This window comes from Miniopterus natalensis, chromosome 16 (assembly GCF_054644295.1).
Source record: "Miniopterus natalensis isolate mMinNat1 chromosome 16, mMinNat1.hap1, whole genome shotgun sequence".
Lineage (NCBI taxonomy): Eukaryota > Metazoa > Chordata > Mammalia > Chiroptera > Miniopteridae > Miniopterus > Miniopterus natalensis.
The window spans coordinates 11,735,379-11,758,381 of NC_142096.1; the positions used below are offsets into that span (position 1 = coordinate 11,735,379).

The window sequence follows — 23,003 nt, forward strand, 5'->3', positions numbered from 1 at the left end:
AATCAGTGATGTACAAGGCACATCCTCAAAGAATATAGTTATTTACATAAATGAATTTAGACTCCAATCTAATTATACAAAAATTGAATATATCTCTGTAGCATGTTAATATTACGTTAGTATATGATAAATGATTTAGTTCCTAAGAAACTAGAAACTTCAGTTTTATTTTAGATGTAATTAAACATTGTTTTTATCAATGACAGAATGCTTTTTAAGAGGTTCTCGAATCATCTAAGTATGTTCTATAGATGACTCTGATCTCATTAAATTTAATTCACTTGAGTTAAAGGATAGGCTATGGAGAAGTAGAAATAAAAAACACTGACATAACTATGCCACACATAATTTTATTTCACTAATTTGACTTTATAGCACTAGAAAACTAAGTACCTAGAAAGTGTAAGGGACTTCATAAATCTCAAACAAAGTCTTGAAAGATCTTTATTATCTACTCTTTATTAATTTTATTTCTTAAGTTATATTTTAAAAAATAAAAAGTTAAGAATCAACTGTTAATAATATAGTAATTCCTTAATACTGAAAGCCATTCTGGTTTTACATTAATCTCAATGATCTCTTTTGCACATTCAAATTTGATATATTTATTTTACTGTCCATATGAATTGTGGTAAGTACTGTGGGGGTACAATGATGGATTAAGCAGGATCTCTGTATAAATGTACTATTTAAAAGAACAAGGAATATATACGCAATTAACCTTTGCTATAGACCATCATTTCTCCACTATATAAATATATGGTGAAGACTTTTTTTTAAACTGACTCTAATCATAAATATACCGAGGCTTTATTTGGGCATTCTACAAATGGTGACTTCTGTTGAAATAGCCTAAAAAATAGCTTATAAAATCATATAAATGGACCAAAATGAAAAGAAAAAAAAACCTCACATAGCTGGATAAAAAAAAAATAATAATATTTTCAGTTTTGATAATAATCAGTTCCTCACAAGAAAACGTTAGGTTTTCTTAGGCATGCACCACCAAGATTAACAAATAAATGGTTTATTATAATGAATTTTTACTTTGCACAACTCTGCATAAGTCTAAGAGTGTTCTAATGAAAAATGCAATAGTCAGCACTTCATATGTTGCTTAGATATAAATTATCCTCAGCATAATGTCTATTACATCATTGACACTCTAGTTTATCATAAATCTCACCTACCAAAAAGAAGATAAAAACTTAAATTCTGCAGGTATAACCGCTTCAGCACTTAAAACACAAATTCTGAGAATATATTAGTCTCTTACACTTAAAAAACATTTTGAATGAAATATTGCTCTTGTCAAAAACGTCAAAACATGTTGCTCACAAATATTTATATTATCTCCAAATAATAATACCATTAAAAAAAAACAGTTTAATGTTCATTTTAAAACATCACTTGATAATGTTAACACAGAAATTTGCTTACAGCTTCATCGAGGTATGCTTATTGAACAATAAGCTGCCTGTATTTAAAGGGTACAGTTCCACAAATTCTAACATGTGTGTTACACCAGTGAAAATGTTGCCATAGTCAAGATAATTAACATATTACCCACAAAAGTTTCCCTTGGTAATTCATATCTCCATACATCTTAGTGCCCCAAAACAAATAATCTGCTTTCTGTTACTGTAAACTTTGGTTAGCATTTTCTAGAATTTTATGTAAATAGACATACATGGATGTACTCTGTTTTGGTCTGGCTTTTCTCACCAAGCATAAGGGTTCTGCTTTCCATTCATGTTGTTACATGTGATAATACTTTTCTCTTTTTTACTGATTAGTATTCCAGTGTGTAGACATACTCCACTTTGTTTCTATACTCACAAATGAATGGACATTCAGATTGTTTCCAGTTTGGGGAGATTTACAGACAGTGTTAAATTATTGACACTATTACATATATCCCCAATTCTACCCCCTTTAATTCCCTCCACCCCAGCCTTCACCACATTATTGTCTGTGGCTATACATATACGCATCTAATTTCTTTGGTTAATCTCTTCCAGTCCTTCCCACTCCCCACCCATCTTTCCTGTGAGACCTGTCAGTCTGTTCCATGCCTCTGGTACTATTTTGTTTATCAATTTATTTTGTTCATTAGATTCCACATATAAGTGAGATCGTATGGTATTTGTCTTTCTCTAACTGGATTATTTCGCTTAGCATAGTAATTTCTGGGTCCATCCATGCTGTCCCAAAGAGTACGAGTTCTTTCCTTTTCACAGCTGCATAGCATTCCATTGTGTAAATATACCACTGTTTTTTTATCCATTCATCTATTGATGGTCACTTGGGCAGTTTTCAGATCTTGGCTACAGTAAATGACGCTCCTATGAACATAGGGGTGCATATATTCTGATTGTTGTTTCAGGCGTCTTAGGATATATTCCCAGAAATGGGATCCCTGGATCAAAAGGCAGTTCAATTTTTATTTTTTTGAGGCAAGTCCATATTGTTTCTTTGCTCATTTTTAAATTGGATTGTTTGTCCTCCTGGTGGTGAGTTGTATAACTTCTTTATATATTTTGGATATTAACCCCTTATCAGATATATCATTGGTGAGTCTGTTCTCCCATACAGTAGGTTCCCTTTTCATTTTGTTGGTGGCTTCTTTTGCTGTGCAGAAGTTTTTGGTTTGATGTAGTTCCATTTGTCTATGTTTCCCTTTGCTTGCCTTGCCTTAGGAGATTGTGTGGACATTTGTTTTCATTTCCTTTGGGAAAATATCTAGCAGTGAAATGTCTATGTTTATAGTAGGCACATATTTAAGGAACTCTCAAAATGTTCTCGAAAGTGGTTATATTATTTTATCTTCCCACCAACAGTGCATGAGAAGTCTAGTTGTTCCACATTCTCCTCACCAAGTAAATACTTTGTATTCTTCACCCTTTTAGTGGGCAAAATAGTGGTATCTCCTGGTCGTTTCCCTTCTATTGCCCTGATGCCAAGGATGGTGAGCATTTCTTCCATATGCCTTTTGGCCACCTGAGTCTCTTCATTTTTCAAGTGACTGGCAATTCTTTTATCCATTTTAAACTAGACTATTTGCTTTAGTCTATTATTAAGCTCTTAAAATTCCTTACATTTTCTGGATGCAAGTCTGTTATTATATATATATTTGAAATTATTTCCTTCCAGTCTATAGTTTGTCTTTTTCTTAAAATGGTGTCTTTTGGTGAGCAAATGTTTTTAATTTTGATAAGGTCAACTTATCAATTATTTTCTTCTAAAATATTTTAGGTGGTTTGGGCTGTCATTACAAAATGCAACATATTGGGGGAGATAAACAACATAAATGTTATTTTTTTGGAGTTCAGAAGGGTGGGATGTCCAAGATCAGGGTGCCAGCCAGAACTCTCACCCTGGCTTACAGACAGCTGCCCTCTCTCTGTGTACTCACATGGCCTTTTCTTATTGCAAGCACTTGAAGAGAGGGAACAGGATTGCTGGTGTCTCTTCTTATAAAGGCACTAATCCCATCATGAAGTCTCCCTCTCATTTAAACAAAATTACCTCCTTAAAGCCCCATCTCCAAATACCATCCCTCACATTGGGGGTAGGGTTTCAACATACAAATTTTTGGGGAAATCTTTCCCTAAAACAAGATAACTATGCTTTTTTCTTTGTTTTCTTTCAAAACTTTTATAGTTTTAGCTCTTATATTTAGGTCTATAGTCCATTTCAAAATAATTTTTGTGTAAGGTAAGGGTTGTTGAGAATTTTTTTGGGGGGGCACATGGCTATCCAATTGTTTCAGTACTATTTTTTTTTTTTTAAAAAAGATATCCCCACCCATTGAAATTTTTAGCACCTTTGTTAAAAATCAACTTTCCATGTATATGTAGGTCTATTTCTGAACTATTCATAACAGAAGTCTTAAGGCAGAAAAAATAATAAACATTTTACACAAAATTTTCCCCAATTATCCTCACAAAATGATTTCAGTGTCATAATCAATCATGAAAGAACCAATAAATTGATGCTACTTTTAAAACATCTCCATCAATCTCATGATATGATTTGAGGACAAAACCAACGAGGACAGGTGCTAAGATTCATAAAGAATTTTGCCCACTAGGTTGTATACTGTTAGTAGAAGGTAATTACAGAACTCTAATATTTCGGTTTCCTTTCCTGAGAAAAAGCAAAGAAAGTACTAAATGTTACTCACTCAAATATAACTGTTCTTCTCCACGAGTGCACATTTCCCTTAGACCCATCTATAGTGATTTTCGGTGCTAACACAATTTAAAAATTAAGATACATATCTGATTCTGAAAGCATTAAACTATAATATAAATATTCCCTTTTTTCTATGTTGAAAGAATTAAAAGAGATGACAAGTGTGTTAATCAGGGTTCATTTAGTTATAAGTGACAGAAGTTGAACTACCTATGGCTTAAACAAGGAGAAGTTTATCCTCTCATTCAATTGGAAAACCAAGGCAGGTGTTCCCTTCAGGCATGCAGAAGTTTCAATTATGTCCACAATACTGTTTTCATTCTTTCCACCTGTTGGTTCTGCCCTGTCTCTGTTGGCAGGTTATTGATACAAGGTAAGGAAAGTTGGCCTCCTTTAGCACCAAGTTAAATGACCCTTAGAGTTTACAACCTCAGACAACAGATTTTCTTTCACTCACAATCTATATCAATTGCCCCACATTCTAGACTGATATCTGTATCAAAGGGACTTTTTGATTAGTTCAGTCCCAAACCTATAGAGCTGTACAGAATTAGAAGAGATAAAGTTGATCAAAGCCTAGAGTAGTTCAGTTACTATAAAAAAGCTGAAGGGCTGCAGAGTAGGCAAAAAAGCAGATGCAGGCAAAGAGAGAGAAAAATTTAGTCCTTGAAATTAATATATATTATAAATAAAGCACCTGGAAAGATATCTCTATTAATTTATTTTAGAAAATGTTTTTTGTAAAAATAAAACAAAATATATGTGAGGTGTCAATATATTTTAAAATTATTATCTGTGGCCTAGAAAATTTTGTCACAAAACATTAATCCAAGAAGAGATTTAAAGAGACCAATAGTCATAGGGGGGAAAAATTAATATTTGCTAAGTTTATATTTAAGTAAAAATGACCAAATGGTTTTATGGCTAGTTCTCTCTTCCTCTCAAAGACGTGTAACTTTTATGTTATTCAGACTATCCCAGAACATTGAAAAACTTCCTTAGTCATTTTTTGAAACTGCAATAATCCTAACACCCAAACTTTTATGAAACAAGCATAAAAAGAAACCAGAGGGCTGGGTGGAAAAGGTGAAGGCATTAAGAAGTACAAATTAGCAGCGATAAAGTAGTCACAGGGATATAAATAAAGTACAGCACAGGAAATATAGTCAATAATATTGAAACAACTACGTATGGTGTCAAATCTCTGGCATCAATCCATTGTATCTATGGCATATGTCCTAATTAACCAAAGACTTGCATTTGATCAAATAATGGAAATTCTTATTCCTCAGTTATTTTTCCAGCTGATTTTTTTAAATTGAATTTATTGAGGTGACAAAGCAAAGACAAAAAAATACTCATTTTCTTCAATAAAGGAAAGGGACTCTGAATTTACTTTAAACCATAACAATAAGTGATTCTCAATATTTAAGAAAAATAATCATCTGTCATGAAAATTTTGTGTTTCACAAATTTAGGTGATCCCATAAAAGCAGATGGCTTCATCAAAATTTTAAACTCTAGCTATCTACTTTAGTTGAGAGCTATTTTAATATTTATATACTAAATAAATTTAACTTCAGGCTAAGATCTATGGAAATAACACAAATTTTCTGAAAGGCAGCATTCTAAAACCATAAAATCCAGAGTCATATCTTAATTTGCCACATAGTAGCCGTATGATCTTGAACAAATTAGGTAACTTGCTGTGCCTCAGCTAGTTCATCCATACAACAGTGATGACAATATTACCTACCTGGTAGGTTTGTTGTAGTTGACTAATTGAGATGAAACATGTGCTTACAAGAGTACCTAACCACTCAATAAGTGCTTGCTATTAATACTATGTTGTTGAAAACGCATACTATCAGATAACTGAAAATTAATCAAACAATGTCTGATTTCAAAAAAAGAGATTATCACTTTCATAGTTCTATAAAGGTTAGAGATTTTTCTTTATAGGCCTCTGTTATATGCTCTCTTACTAAATATTCCTAAAGAATATCAAGTAATCATATAGGAAAAAAATGTACAGACATTTGAAATCAGGTGTTATGTGTGTGTGACTGATGATACAATGCGAGCTCAGTAGTTTAACGGTCTCATGCTTTTAATGGTAATTAGGGCTTCCAGCTTGTCTCCATGCTTTGAACTTTCTGCCTCCCCAAACCCTCAAAATCGACCTATGTAATGTTCGTATCTGACTTCATGTTCACTCATGAATACCACAAATATTTTTTGAGTGCTACGTACTATGTATTATGCAAGGTGTTAGGTAATAGGGGTACAACATTGAACAAAACAGACCAAAGTTCCTATCATCATGGAGTTTACATCCTAATCAGTCTTGTGATCTGTGAAAACGAGTAATGATTATTATGTCTTGGACTTCTAATAAGATAAAATGAGTTAATATAGGCAAAATAATTACCACATGTAAGGCTCTTAGTAATTATCAATTATTCTTTTAATGTTTCTTTGGCTTCTAAGATGAAGACAAAAATAGCCCCCCAAATACTGCAGTGTTAATGGGTGCTAATGTGTCCATTAAAAAAAACCCCACTGTCTTATTTTTGCATCCTTTCTGATTATGCATTTGAAATAATGACAATATAAAAAAAAGAAAATTAATGGCTTTAAGAGAAATAGGGCATGATGCATTGCTAGATTGTTTTTCTCTTTTAGCAGGAACATCTCATGTCATATCTTGAATCATAATTCTGGCAAATTCATAAAACTCCTGTAAATGGGGTGGCTGTGTCTCGTTATAGCTAACAGGGACATTACTGGTTCTAACAAGAATATCATTAAACTTCTCAAGATTCTGGTGTTATTTTGTTCATTTCTGCAACTGCATATAGTAATTGGCACACTGCCATGTACATAATAAACATTACATTCATTCTAACTGAATGAGAGTAAATTACATTTATAATAAAGGACTATTTTTCCTGATTTGTAACATGTGTTTCCTTTTTATATTTTAAGATAGGTATTGTCCAAACTCTATAGGAAAAAAAGCAATGATCTTTCCAAAGATTAAGAATTAAGTTCTAAAGAGAATGACAACTTATTCAGGCAATTATGTGTCATTTTATATTCAGAGATAAATATTTGGTCTCTCAGTCAATAGTATGGCCTTAGAACAGTTATTTTCAACCGTTGTTCCTAAAGCACTAAGGTTCTTCCTACATTTGGACAGAATGAGGGGCTGTCTGACCGATGAGGGGCGACCTTCCTTGCCACACCCATTACACTAGAGCTCTCCAGCTTCTAACCTTTTCTATCTTGAGTTTCGAACAGAACTGTCTTATGCTGCAAAGAACATAGGGGTACATATACCTTTGTGCATAAATGTTTTCAAGTTTTTTGGGTTGATACCCAGAAGAGAGAGTTCTAGGTGATATGACAACTGTATTCTTAATTTTTTGAGGAACCTCCATCCTGTCTCCTTGCAGCGTTATTCATAGTATTCAAGACATAGAAACAACTGGTGTCCTCCCGTAGATGACTGAAGAAAGAAGATGTGGTGCCTACAGACAGCGGGAGACCCCTCAGTCCTAAGAAAAGACGAAAGGCGGCCATTGGCAACAACATGGATGGATCTTGAGGATATCATGCTAAGCGAAATAAGCCAGGCAGAAAACGTCAAGAACCATATGATTTCACTTATATACGGATAAAAACTGAGAGCAACAAATGAACAAACAAGAAAAGCACACAAGCAAAACCTCATAGACACAGAAAACAGTATGGTGATTACCAGAGGGAAGGGGGTGGTGGGGTAATAAAGACTAAATGGAGTCACATGTACGGTGACAGATATTTAACTCTGGGTGGTGGGCACACAATGAAATATACATTGATGAATCAGAATTTTACACTTGAAACCTCTATAATTGTATTAACCAATGTCACCTCAATAAATTTAATTAAAAAACACTGACTTGGGCATTTAGCAAAGCATAATAGAAGAATTAAAATATATTCTGAAAAACAATATATAAATTACATAATTTAGTCACTACCTTTAATTAATTTTTAATTTAAAAGAGAATATATATATATATAATACAATATAGGTTTAATTTAGAGGAGAGCTACATTTAATGCTATGTCATGCAAAATATACAGGTGACCAAAAAAGAAGATATCTTTAGATCAAATCTAGAAAGCTACTTTAGCAGGTGCTCCATTTAGAACCAACACACTACTTAACAGAGAGGATGATAATTATGAAAATTATTTTTAGTAGGTGAAGTTGCTGAAGCTATCTGCATATCAAAATTTGAAACTTCTCAAAATGAACCCTGCTTCAACTTTGAGCTCAGGCTTTAAATTATGGAGAATGCAGAAATAAGATTTTCAGTGTAGAAAATAAATCACGGTAAACAAACTTTTGAGGACATATTTCACCCTATGTTACATCATGTTACACAGGTCAAATTGTTTGTTCAGCTTTATTGAACAATCATTAATCACCTGTGATGACAAAACAGGGGACTGTCATTGGAAAAATGAAGATGAATATGACAGATTGCCATCTGGTTACATAGTATATACATGAAAAGGTTTTATAAAGCAGAAGTGTAGCCTCAGCCAGTTTGGTTCAATGGTTAGAGCATCAGCCCTTGGACTGAAGGGTCCAGGGTTCAATTCTGGCCAAGGGCATGCACAGGGTTGATCCCCTGTGGGAGGCAGCCAATTGATGTGCCTCCCTCACATCGATGTCTCTCTCTCCCCCTGAAAAAACTATGGGAAAAATATCCTCAGGTGAGGATTGAAATATATATGTATATATTTTTGTGCCCTTTTGTGACGGGAAAGCTTCAGAGAAGAAAACATATTTGAACTTTGTCTTGAAGGATGAGCAATGTGAGACTGAATTAAAACTAGAATAGGGATTCAGGTAGAATTTACTGAATGTCCAGAGGAGAGTGTGAGACAACTTGCTGGGCTCAGAGAATTATGGATAATTTGATAAAGATGGATTGTAGGGAGAAAGACAAAAACAGTGTGAAAGCTAGAAGATAAGATCTATGGAGGTTTTGGACTTTAACTCTAGACAATGGAAAGTTATGGAAACACGGCAAGATTGTGATATGATGACCTGTCTGCTGCCGGGAGATCACCGTGAGGGGAGTGGAGGTCAGATGGGAAGAGAGCAGATGGAGGGAGGGAGAATAGGGCATTATTCACGAAGAATCTCCTAGGTTAGTTTCACATATCTCATCTTTGTGGATATGTGTGTACAAATACTCGGGTGCTTTTTTTCTCTGTCACTATATTATGATCTTCCTGAGAGATCACATCTGGCTGTTCCTTCCATATTCGACAGCTCATTCTGTAGCTGGCACATAAGCAGATCCTTAGGAAATATTTTTTGAATTGCTCTTGTTGAAAACTGAGCAGAAAGAAAACAAAATAATGCTAATTTTTGTGCTCTTGTACAATGTACTTCTAGCTCCTGAACTGCGGTGGAGTGAAGAGCTTTGCAAATACCGAAAGAACTCTCCTGCTGCTCTGACCGCTCAGGAGCTGGAATGGCTGTGTTGTGTTGAAGCATTGTCATTAATGATTAACATTGTCTCTAAAGGTTAAATGACTATAGGTTTTCCTTCATAGGGCGAAGAAAATAATAAAACCAAGAGGAGTATAACGATGCCAGGTTCAATTAGCCCTTTAGAGGGGAAAATAAGAAACAAGAGAAATCAAGATGTAGACTTTCAACATGAGGGGATCATTCTTTAAACTGTATAACATTGTTTTATTTACTGGGGCTAGATGTGGATTTTAAATGGAGGAGACATATATTTTAAATTATAATCAGGCTAACCTTTTTACGTCTTTAAACTGACATTTATACAGATTTCATGAACGATTCAAATTAATATAGTACCAAATTTAGCCACAAATTAAAAACACAGAACGCATGTGTCCTGTCTCCCTGACAACATCATGCATTCATTTCCATGTGTCCGGATACAAAGGCATGGCAAGCCAATGTTTGAAAAAGGAAACTCTGATTAAAAAGTATTATTATGCAAGTAAGAGACTTTTGTACAGCCATTGTTTAATTGATAAGCTAGAGAATAATAATTTTTACCACAATAGAAATAATAAATTCAAGCAACATAATGTTCTGATGGGCTCTTTTATGTTTTCATCTTTTAAAGCATGGATTTTAATTGAATTTATTAACATTTCCATATTTCTTCAGTCAGGATTCCAAATTAGCATTTCTAATATGTAGGTTGTGTGTATATATCCATTGTTTCTAACTTGAATCAAGGTTCATCATGTGTCAAAGATATTTATGATCTCACAATGCTTGCATCTATCTCTTATAAATGGAAGCAGAACAAACGATTTTGTTATACACATGTAATTGATCATCAATCTATATCACTACCAACACTGGTAGGGGCAGTAACAATTTCACACATTTGTGGTCCATGAGTTACGTAGGAGTTAATAATCTAAACACTAAGATCATGTATTTGATCTGAAAAAATCACTAATAGATTACAAAAAACATACCTCAAATTCTTTGAGAAATTAATCCCTTTACTTGGTATCTAAGTACTTAATAATTATACACACACACACATACACACATATACATATATAGAATTATTTTGGCCAGGCAAACAGTAAAACGTGTATAAAACTGCTCTATTTGGGGCAGGGCTAGGAGTCCAGAGTGACTAACACATAGGGATAGTGCAGTGGACTAGGGGAGACATGATGTATGCAAAACAGACACATTAAAAAAAAACTATTTTATGTAAAGAAAAGTGAAATAAACATATGTAGGTAACTTAAAAAGGAAATCGTTTTTTGGAATATATTCTTGCTTGTGTTCTGGGAAACTTTTCTATAGATGCAATTAAACTGGAATGTGAAAGTATTCGTATTCTCCGGTGGTATTAAAATAACGTCTTTCCCATTAGCAACTGGCCATTACCTTTGTAGTTAACCTTGAAGCCGACAGAGCCCACGCTCTCGTCCGTTTGAAGGTGCAGCCACATCTGGCTGCTCAAGCTCACTATCAGGTCGGGCACAAAGCTTCCCGTCAGCCTGAGGAGAGAGGGGCCGAGAGGGGGGACAGCTGTTAAAGCGCCCTCTGCAGGCACATTATGAGAAAGGTGAGTTTCTCAGTACATTCTTGGCTAGAAAAAAGACAAAGCCACTGGCAGGTAAACTTACAAGACTATGCGCGGATGTAACAGATCACACACCACAATTCAGTGATCAAGATTTAGTATAAACAAGTCCCATTTTATGTGTTTAACGAGGTAAGACCTGTCATATTCCTGATGCCACATACCAAAATTTAAACCGTCAGAGAACTGTACGTTTCTCTTTTTGGGCTGAAAAGAAAAAGAAGATCTACAAAAATCTTTAAGCTTTAAAAATACAAACAAAAAAACACCAAGAATGTACTTCATTTTAACCTTTCAAGTTTCACAGAACTCTGTTCTAAAGAAATGCTGTAAAAAAGTATTTAAGCACCGTGCAAAACAATAAAATGTCAAGAAATATAATACAACACTTTGTTAGGCTAGCTGTGTCAGGTATGTTTTATGGCAAATATTTCTATTTTAAAAGACATGCTGTTAATTTCATACGGCATCACTAAATCGATGCATTAATTATCTCATTTACTAATGCTCAATTTTATAACCCTATCAAGGGAAATTGCTTCATGTTTCCTCTGTCATTAATAATATTGTAGTCACATACTTGAAACAAAGCCAAAGGTCATATAACAGAAGGCGGCAAATAAGCAAATATGATGTTGGGGAAAAAGGGCTATGGAGAAGAGAGAGAAAAAAAATAAAAGGATTCACTGCTGAGTAAAATATCCATATAGACAGGGAATTCCAAATTATATATTAAAAATATAGGCTTTTAGAAGAACAAATTGCTCTGTTTACCTACTTTATTGCTCTACCCATGAGAATTGCTGGAAAATTACATTAGGACTTTACAGAAAGCTTCCCTTCATAATAAAAAGGGTACCCCAAGGGAGCATCAGTCTCTTGGATGGAGGCTGTTCTGAAATCAGACCAGGAGAGGGCAGCATGGAGGAGCACAGCCTTGAAGTGCCCATGGCAGCAACAGGCCAGCCACCAAAACTGTAAAACATCATCGGTGGCCTGCGTGAGCAATACAGTTACATCGCCAGTGACCATGTCACAGAATCTATTGCAAAGACACCCACCTAAATATCATGATTTAATTATGGGATTATGCTTGATATTGAGGAAAACTGGGAATATTATGATTTAAAGATCCTATAAGATACTATAAAATTTAGATTATATTTATTATTCACTCCCAAAGCAAATTTAAATTATTATAACATAAAAGATACAAACTCCTTTGTAATATATGTGTGTGCATCTGTATCTATATATCTATATGCACACACTTGGAAACATCTTGCACTTAAACGTTGTGGCATGTGAACTTTTAATTTTCATCGCTAAGATAGATTAAAAAATCCCAGCATACGGATTCAGTAAGTCAGGTATGGGGGTCCAGAAATCTACATTTTAAAAAGTGTTCCAGGTAATTGTGATGCAAAAGAGGCCATTTTGAGAAATCTGGCTTGATAAAGCCTGAATTGCAAATCAAGAGTTGTGAAAGGAATTCTGAGAGAAAGCGTTTGAAGTTTATAGTGAAGTAAACAATATATTTTCCTGTGACATTTCTTCATGACATCCTCAGAGGTAGATAACTGGAACGAATAGCCCAAGGACCCAGCAATAACTAAGTTCCTAGCATTTCCCCTTTTCCAACATAAGCCCATTCTTTTAGCTCCCATTAAGAACCACATTTGGTCCGTTTTCACTATCTCAGTTCTGAGATAACTGAGGTTCATTGCTGGTCCACTACTTCCAGTGTCACTGCTAAACACTTCAAGTTTCAAACCAGTGGTAAACTCCCAACTTCAGATCTTCACAGCTAGAGATGAGCTTGCCACTAATAAGTGAACACCACTGAACAGTCTTTGATATCAGTATGAGTCTCTGGGGTCAATTTTATACTTTTTCCCCCCAGTCTGTTTTTAAATTCTGCGAAGGCACAGGTATTTTCTAAAATAAGGCCCAGTCAACCACTTTACAATTTCACTCCAGGCCTCTGTTTCCAACGGGCTCCTGTCTGGCCATACATTCTCAGAAGCTGTGTTTCAATTAAGTATATTAATTCCCACCGAAGAAGGGCTAATAAATATACTATGTAGGCTGATGATAACTAAGGTATTATGCTTCTGTTGGTGGTGGTGAGAGATCACAAAAAGAGTAACAATAAGGGAGAAATTTCAAAAAGACCTGATAGGCAAAGTCAAGAGTAAAACATTGAGAACTTACACTTGGAGCACGGTCCTGGGGTCTCCAACTTCACCCCCATCACCAATTGTCAAAGTATCATAGCCAATCTCCAGATCAAACTCTTCAAAATTTATCTGTATAACCTAGCAATAAACAGAAACAAGCATCTCAAATATATATAGCATTATGTAATAAAAGCAAAAAGAAAGCAATGGCAGAAAAAACATTTAAAAATGCATATCAGACATTTCATACCATGGTGGCAGATCATGTCACACTGCTGCTAAAGTTTGGTCATAATAATTATCACACAATATTTATTTGCCATGTTGTACCTTCTGTAATAATTTTCAATGAAATGACATGGCTTCTGTTTATAGAATACTCTTTATATGAAGTATTTGAAGAATGATTAATGCAAATCTACTTTGAGAAGGCTTTATAAAAAGCACATGTAGGTGGAGAGTGGTATTCCATACATTTGCAAGTATTTTTATAAAGCTAACACGAAAAAACACAGAGTATGCTATTTCCATTAAATAGTATAGCTTAAAAAATGTTACAGCTAAATCTGAATCTGCATCACCAGATTTAAAGGGATCGGGGGCGGAGTCCAAGATGGCAGCACATGAAGATCCTGAACTCACCTCCTCCCACAAATACACCAAATTTACAACTGTATATGAATCATTTCCCCCTGAAAATAATCTGAAATCTAGAAGAACTGTTGCTCACAACAAAGGATAAAATGGCCACATAAGATGGGAGGAAAGCAGAGACACCCTCCTGCAAAATACCCACTCCTGACATGGCAACGTACAATAGGGAAGGGTTGCCCAGCCAGTGTGGCTCAGCGGTCGAGTGTCGACCCATGAACACGGAGGTCACTGTTCAATTCCCCGTCAGGGCACATGCCCAGTTGGGGGCTCACTCCCAGCAGGAGGCAGCACCATCAATGATTCTTTCCCATCACTGATGTTTCTATCTCTCCCTTCCTCTCTCTGAAATCAATAAAAACATATTAAACAAACAAACAAACAAAAAAATAGGGAGGGATCTCACCAGACAGGCATCTCTCCCTGAGGAGCAAGGGCTTGGTGTCCAACATCTGGAGCCCCAACCCCTAAGGGCTAGACCAGAGAGGCAGCCCCATAAAACATCTGACTTAGAATACAAAGCATGCTATTTTGGAAGACACATTAAATCATGATAAACAATTAAGTATTTTTTACTAAAGCATACTCATGCATTCATATTGTTTATGCTCCTATGCAAACAACCACAAGTAGTTAAATTGCAATTCTTAAATTAGAAATATAATATTAAGAATAATGCAATTGAGAATCAATACTGTAAGAAATTACATAAATACCATCCTATTTACAATTATTTCTTGAGCAAAAATTAATTTATAGTAAACTATTATTCATCACCAGATAAAGATAATGAATGCTTTAGGTTACCAATATTACTAGAAAATAAATAAAAAGGCATATCTTAAATAATTATCTTGACTATTTGTAACTTTGGTATCATAAAAAGAAATTCTAAAAACAGAGATTTCATAACCTGGCTTTTCAAAGCTATATAACAAAAAATGTGTGATTATGACCATTTAAAAAAAATTATATTAGCACTGACTAAAGCAATTGTTCAGTCAAGTTTAAATATAGGAGATATTAAAAAAACACTGAATTATACATTTTACATGACTGCAATTAAAATTGTTTCCCAGTTTACCCTGAGTTAATATAAATATTCTCATTTAATGACTGCCTGTCAATAGAGATTTAGGTTGATTCTCCTTTTTTGCTATTATAAGCAACATCATTACTAGCAATATTAAACATTTTCTGGTTCAAACATACAAGTATATCCCCAAGTTATATAGTCAGGGGTGCAATTTCTGGATAGTAAAGCAAAAATTCAATTATATAATATTGTGCCATATTCTTTCCCAAAATTGTTTTACTAATTTAAATGCTCAACATATGTACATTAGAGTTCGTTATTTTCTTTGCTTTCTTATAAACCATCAATGCTCTGAAAAAAAGGTGTTTTTTGTATTTCAGTGGGAGAACCTCTCAGAGTACTTAATTTGCCACCCTATTAAAAAGAGAAATTCCATGATCCACTTTCCTCTAGACCTTTTCACAATAGATCCACAAGTGCATTGCATTTAAAAATAAGGACTGTCTCTTTTTAAATGGCTTAAAAAGCCTAATAGGCTAGGTAGTACATACAGAATATGTGTCTAATAAAGGACTCATTGACTGATCACTAATTCTATACAAAACCTTTGATAGTCATTATTGTATAATCATGTTCTAAAGAATTTGGACACCCATTTAATGGTAGATTTTACTTTGCCTGAATTGTAACTGAGGTTCAGGCATGTATATATGCTACAATGAGAACTCTATTCATTTTCAATTAAGTGATGGATTAATTACCAACTAATCCATAGACTTTCTGATAAGCACTTAACCATTGAGCTGTCACTAAAATTTTAGAGTTATAATTTTCTAACAGTTTCAATGACACCCAATCACTGAGAAGCTAGAATAATCTGATTTGTAGGACACACTCCTTTCAGTTTGATTCACTGAGGCTTAAGTTAAACAGTACTACTGGAATAGTACTTTAAAAGTAAAATCTACGCATTAAAAAAGAAACAAAACTATCTTTGCCTCAAATGGGCATATTAATATACATAAAGCATTATAATAAAACTGAAAAATAGTACATTAAGATACTTTCAATACACAAAACATTATTAAGTAGAGTATACAAAAGTAATTTGGAAAAATAAAGAAAAACACTTTTGTTTGTTCAAGAATAGAATAAATAATATCAGGACTGTGGTGTAAAATTTTCTTTTTACAGATTCTACTGTAAAATAGAGTTAACCAAATAGCCATTTTCCATCCCTTTATCTTGGTATAATGTGGAAATAAAATAGAAAGGTTAAAAAATCAACAAATCATCATCAATGTAATATGAATGCTTTATTTAAACATTTAATGGGTATTAGGGCTGGAATATTTAGTAGGGAAACAGGAAGAATATCATGTTTATTAGTAGAGAAAGAAATGTCATATATTTGGCCTTATTTGTTCCTAATCACTTGTGGGTAGAAAAGGAAATTGCATTTAGCTCATAGGACTGCTTAAAAAAAAGAAAGCTGTGATAATAAAATGTAGAAATTACTTATAATTGTCTTGAATTTTTTAAACCAATTAAGCTGTTCTCTTGGCTTCCATTTGTAGAGCGGTAATTCCAAATTGCTTATATTTTGCTGCTTATTGAGAGTTATTTAAAACTTTGAAGCTACTAAGGTAGTCAGTTAAGAATAATTTCATACATTTTAACATTGAATTTACAGAAGTGTGAAATCTATAAATAGCATTAAACATTAAATGCTTAATAGATCCACTTCCCATAAGGCTCAAAACATAGGTTGTTTAGGGTATTTTGATAAAACTGGTATAAAACCCATGCCTCATAATTTTCAACCTCTGCATTATTCGCAGAGGGTTGAAAGCCATGATTTCTACATCATTATATTTTATGAAGTCCTGTGGAATTCACACTTAATTTTAAACTTTACATCTGTTACCCATGAAATTTTAAAATTGGCAAATATTTATAATGTGTAAGTCACTAAGCTCATTATTTCACATGCATCGCTTTATTTTAACCCCCAAATTATATGAAGTGCATATTTGTACATTAGTTTGGCCACTTAGCACCTAAATATCCTCCTTGAATTCGAGGAATTGGGAGCATCCTTCCCAATATGAGCAGATGCTATATCCAGAGTGTAGACATGCGACCTAAGCTTCAGCAACTATGGATTCTGGCAGAAGGTGGCAAAGGGAGCAGAAACACCCAGTTTTACATGCAGTAGTGGTTACAATACTCAAGTCCTAGAGCAGTACTGTCCAATTGGGAAAAAACAATCTTCTCAGGAGACAGAACCAGAGCCATGTCATCCTCTAACAAGGAGGATGAGATGAGTTCCGCTACCTTCCAGGCTCGTCAAGGAGCTCCTTCCACCCTCAGAGAAGGTCGTGTTTCTTCACCGGTCTAGTCTAGCCGGGGATAACAGTGTTCCATGAGCCAGTGTAATTTCAACACCCTGCTCTTCCGAACGGGCGTTTTTATGATGTTATCCCATTTGCTCTTTCTATCGTTATACATGGAATGTGAAGGTGACCTGTCTTTTGGCCAGAGGTCTCCACTGGAAATCATGGAGAAGCCAGTGAAACACTGGGAGATTCCAGCCTCATTGTGCGTAGTGACTGGCTGAGATTTTGTGGTTTCTCCACTAACACAGGTAGAAAATATGTTTCATGTAGGATTTTACAAAGATAAGGCAGAAGAAGAAGATGCATCTACGTGGAAATCTGATCATCAACGGGGAGCACGGTGGTAGAGAGGATGGGCTGCTCTGCCCACAGCCCCTTCCTCTGCCACAGCCCCTTCCTCTGCCCACAGCCCCTTCCTCTGCCCACAGCCCCTTCCTCTGCCACAGCCCCTTCCTCTGCCACAGCCCCTTCCTCTGCCCACAGCCCCTTCCTCTGCTCAGCTACGCGCCTCACTCCTCACAGCCTCAAGCCTCACGGGCTCCTGCCCAGGCCGAGGTCCTGCAGTGGGTAGTGAGCAGCCTGTGCCAGGCTCAGCTGTCACTTTAATGTCAGGGGTAAGATCAGATATTAGTGTGCGACCTAGTTCTGATCAGTGAACAGTGAGAAGCAACCCAAGGGGAGGCTTCTGGGAAAGGATTTATTGGTGCTCAAATTAAACGCTCAGTGAAAGAAGTCGGGCAGAAATGGACAAGAGCTGTGTGCTTTTACTCAGACGTGGGATGTGAAACGAAGATCAGCAAATAAAAAAGCAAAGTAAACAAACAAAATCCAAACCCATGGATACAGACGCCAGAATCGCGGGTACCAGGAAGGGGGGGGCAGGACTAAGGAAGCGAAGGGGGCTGAGGACATGAGGATGCGGGGGACTGGGCTTTGGTGCTGAGCGCACAGGAGGACCCGCAGGTGTTGTTATGAAGTCGCACACCTGAAATTTATGTAACGGTATTAGCCAGTGTTACCCCAATACATTTAATTAAAAATAAAGCAAGATAAACAAAGAATCACGGTGCTCTGGAAGGCACTGTATCTGAATGCGCTGATGCAGCCACCCTGTTACACGCGGCGGAGGACAAGGCGGCCCGTGGGGATGCCCAGAGCCAAGGGCTGGATGTTTCACTCTGTGCCTGGGGCCTGCGTGCCTCGGGGAAGTATGTTGTGCTGAACAATGTATTTCCTTATGATTTAAACCGTTTGATTCAGGATTTCCCATACTTAAACTGAAAACATTCTAGTGGATAAACAGATATATTCAGTTTTCATTTTAAAGAACTACCTTCCCCAAATCATTTGCCGCAGTTTATCTGGCTAACACTGACAGGGCTAAAATCTACTTCAGAGGTGGCCGATGCCACAGACCTGAACGCGAACGAAGTTTCTCAATGTCTGTCTAGCACCTGACAAAGCAGAGCACAATATGCAGTACGTTTGTTAAAAAACACCACATATTTCAGAAGAATCCTGAAATGTGCCTGTTTTGTAATTCATATTGTATGTGGTATGTATTTCATACGCATATGGAAAACTAGTGTTTAATAACCGTTTCATTAGTAATCATCTTAATTTGCCTATTTTTGTAAAAAGAAATATACAAAGGTAAATTTACATGCTATTTGTGGAATAGATAAATATTGTAAGATATAAAAAAGCTTAAATATGACACATACAAATCCAACATTTGTTCATTTGGAAATAATCTCACTTTAAAATAAGAATAAATCTCAGATTCTAGAAGGATTATACACTATAATAGTATACACGGATATTTTATTACAGAAGATATATTCTAGGACTCTGAACCAGACCATATAAAAATGAGAAGTGCTGGCCTAGGCAATTCTCTAGGTTCATCCACTTTGCTGCCAGCATCATGTTAATAGTTTCAGTTTTTACAAGGGCTCATATATTAGAGACAGGGGAGGAGGGGAGTCTGGAGACACAGATATTTATTGATAGGATGATAAAGCTTTCAGCTTTGTTTTATTTTTCTATGCTTCTGTGTCTGTCTATACACTGGTCTTCCCCTTCAGGGGACTGCTGGCATGTAACAATGACATTAAATATGGCATTACAAATGTTTCGCTGAAGGGAGGAAGCCACAGAAATATATAAAAAGCATCAAATATTAAACCTATAGCACAACAGTACAAAACTGCAGGCTCTTTTCTGACATTTATTCATGCTTAGCAACTGGGGGATATAATTTAAATTTCATAATACATGTAATTGATCAACTCAAATTTTTGAAGAAAATGCTTGCAGATAATGCCATTGGTTTTAGAAGGATATCCATGACAAATTTGTACATCTTAGGCTGTACATATCTAAAACATTTTGAAAACAAATAAAAATGAGGTTTATTAAAATAAGTTTTATAAGAAGGGCCTTTGCTGGTTTTGTCCCTCATTACTATGGGTCGGCCTAATCAAGGATATCTACTTATTTCTCCATTACACATCTACAGTATAGAGAATCTTTAACTTGAAGCTTTCTTTAAAAATGAAATTAGTTGAAAATGATTAAACATATCGCTATGCTTACATACCACGAATTATGCAATGGGTTCTAATTTCCATCTTCAATTTATCCCAACAAAGCAAAAGAAGGAAAGATAGATTCCCTTCTCAATTCACAGTCTTTGTTGTTAACTTTATTTTTGTTTATATAACTTCTTCAAGTATAGTCATTAAGTAATGGGATTTTACCACTTAACGTCTATGAGAGACTTTGTTTAACTCCAAAAATATCTCCTCAATAAGCATTTAGGCCGGAGCCCAAGAAGTTAGGGTACGAGAGGAATTATTTGCCTCTGAATTCATTGCTTTCATACCGACCCATGGAGAAAGATTCCTGGTTCATAAGTAAATACTCTTTGGGGTGAGTGGTTAGGTAAGAGCAGGGAGGGGTAGTTATCCTGGCAGCCTAGGTATGTGCCCTGACAGGGAATCGAGCCTGCAACCTTTTGGGGTATGGGAGATGCCCCAACCAATGGAGCCAACCAGTCAGGGCTGTCTTTTTATTTTTTAATATATTGTAGACCCAGCTTCCTATTCAGTGAAAATGTAAGATTTCCTAGGAAAAGTTTAGGATTTATTACATCGGTGTTCTTCTGGCCAGTCCAAGAGATATGACGCTTATCTAGTTGCTCTTGCATGCTAGGGTTTATAACAGACTGAGAGAATTTATACAGATGAGGTCCTAACGGAGACTAGGCACAGTTACTACATTCCGTATCTGCAGAGTTTGCTCCCTCCCTTCTATCCTTTCCCCCGGCATCCTACAATGTGAGTGGTTATGCGATTAGCTCAGGAGGGGGCTGAAACGCAAGGAAGGTAAGTAATTCTGTGATAATACAGATCCTATGTGACTTTGGCTGTATGAGGATAATTAAATCATCTATGCCACTCTCTTCCACACTGGTTAGAGATTCTAGACGACCAAAGAGCTATAATACCAAGAAGGGAAAATGCTGTATACACAGGCACAACACTGCACTTATCTCACTACCTAGGGGCAGCTGTGGTTGAGGTAACGGGCAGCTGGAGCAGAAAACAACGTCCCGGAATGGTGACTGTAGCGCTCACTAACTCCAAGGCTGTCGTCAAGATAACCTTTTAATCTGCAGTAAAATATCTCAGGGCTGGGAAGCAAAAGCTCACAGCTCTCTCTGGTTCCTTTTACAGGCTCTTAGCAGAAGCCTATTCTGACTTCTTAGGAGCATCTGCTGATGGCTCTGATGACTAATTTCAGCAGGGAGTCTCCACAAGGATATTCCAGGTTCTGAAATGGGTGAGAGCATATGGTATCTGCACAGGAAAAAGTTCAGCTCAAACACTGGTGGAGGCATTAAGCCTCAGCACACTCTGGGAATGTGCTGGTGGTGGTGGTACTGGTTGCAGTAGTAGTAGTAGTAATATTTATTATTATTATTATTATTATTATTAACATTTTTTGAACAAGTACTCTATTCTAGATTGTGTTCTAAGTGTATTGTGTATATTATCTCATATAATCCTTTCTAAACTCCTATGAGGCATTATTATTATTACTGATAAAACAAAATCCCAGGTAAGTTAAGATTTTGGTGATCTGTGATTCATTATACGATTATGGAATATGTATATTTGTATACACATACGCAATTTTTATATTTTATAGAATATAACAAAATGTTAGCACTGAGGATAGAAAACATAGAAAGAAAGTAGAATAACTATTTTATTTTTATTCTAAACTGTGTAACAGGTAGGTGGTGACTCATCTTAGGAGAAAGTAAAATATTGAAAGTAAATGGTTATTTTTGAAAATATTAAACTCTCATGTTATTAAAAAATTATATTGCTTCAGTTTTCATGATGTAAAATGAAGCTCCATCTAACTTTATTAAAATTGCAATCTAGAATACTGGTCATATAATTATGGAATTAAGTAAAATGCATATGATGTGTTCTTAAAATAACATTTTAAGAATAAGTGAAATACAATGCTTCTAAAATAAACATATAGTCTATATAAAAAGAAGAGAGATTTTGTTCTATTTTCTTATACCTCTCTGTGCCATCAGCTGGAAAAATGATAATCATAAGCAGAAAAACAAATTTTAAAAAGTTATAATTATAGAAATAAAAAGATATAATGTGAAAAAAAACTGTACGATACTAGGAGTTGTTAAAAAAGTTATACAATAAGCATGCATAAGTCATGAAAAAATTCAGCTTAAGCATTTTTACAGCCAGTACAGTGTCTGCACACAGTAAGTTATAAATATTTGAGAATTGTTTCACTAAAGTAAGAATATAAATGTTTTATAATTCATTATATTATTGTACTTACGTGATTTCTATAATATGAAATTGCATACGATGTTTGCTTATACAGAAAGGTATAGATTTACACAAGCTATCAACACCAAATAATCAACCTCAAATATTTGTTAAATATTTATTGTGTGCCAGATACTTTTCTACACTCTAATTCATAACAACCTCTCTCTTTCCCATTATTATGAAAGAACTCTTCTCATTCCATAACTCTTACTTGAGATTACTGATAATTAACAGAGCTGGACTTTTAATTAACAGATGCAACAAGTATATGGTTTAGTTTGAAGATGCTTTGGTACCTCTTACATAAGTGGTTCTTCTTTACCTAGTCTGTATTTTACAGCCGTCTCCCTTTTTGCCTGTGTTTTCACCACTAAAGACACTGTGATGGGCAGATGAGTTCAGGACACAGGAAAGGAATGTTCTGCCTGCATAAAATGCAGCGTCTCAGAATTGCCCTAACCGGATCCCCACGACACTTCGCTACACTAACA

General features: G+C 35.3%; 1 protein-coding gene across 1 annotated transcript in view; it reads right to left on the reverse strand.

Annotated features, from left to right (window-relative positions):
* Window positions 1-23,003, reverse strand: part of CSMD3 (CUB and Sushi multiple domains 3) — a 551,595-nt gene that overhangs the window by 284,838 nt on the left and 243,754 nt on the right. The window contains exons 12-13 of the mRNA XM_016224286.2: window positions 13,578-13,681; window positions 11,165-11,277 (exon numbers count right to left, since the gene is read on the reverse strand). Coding sequence (XP_016079772.2) covers window positions 11,165-11,277; window positions 13,578-13,681 — 217 coding nt within the window. The remainder of the gene's footprint in view (window positions 1-11,164; window positions 11,278-13,577; window positions 13,682-23,003) is intronic.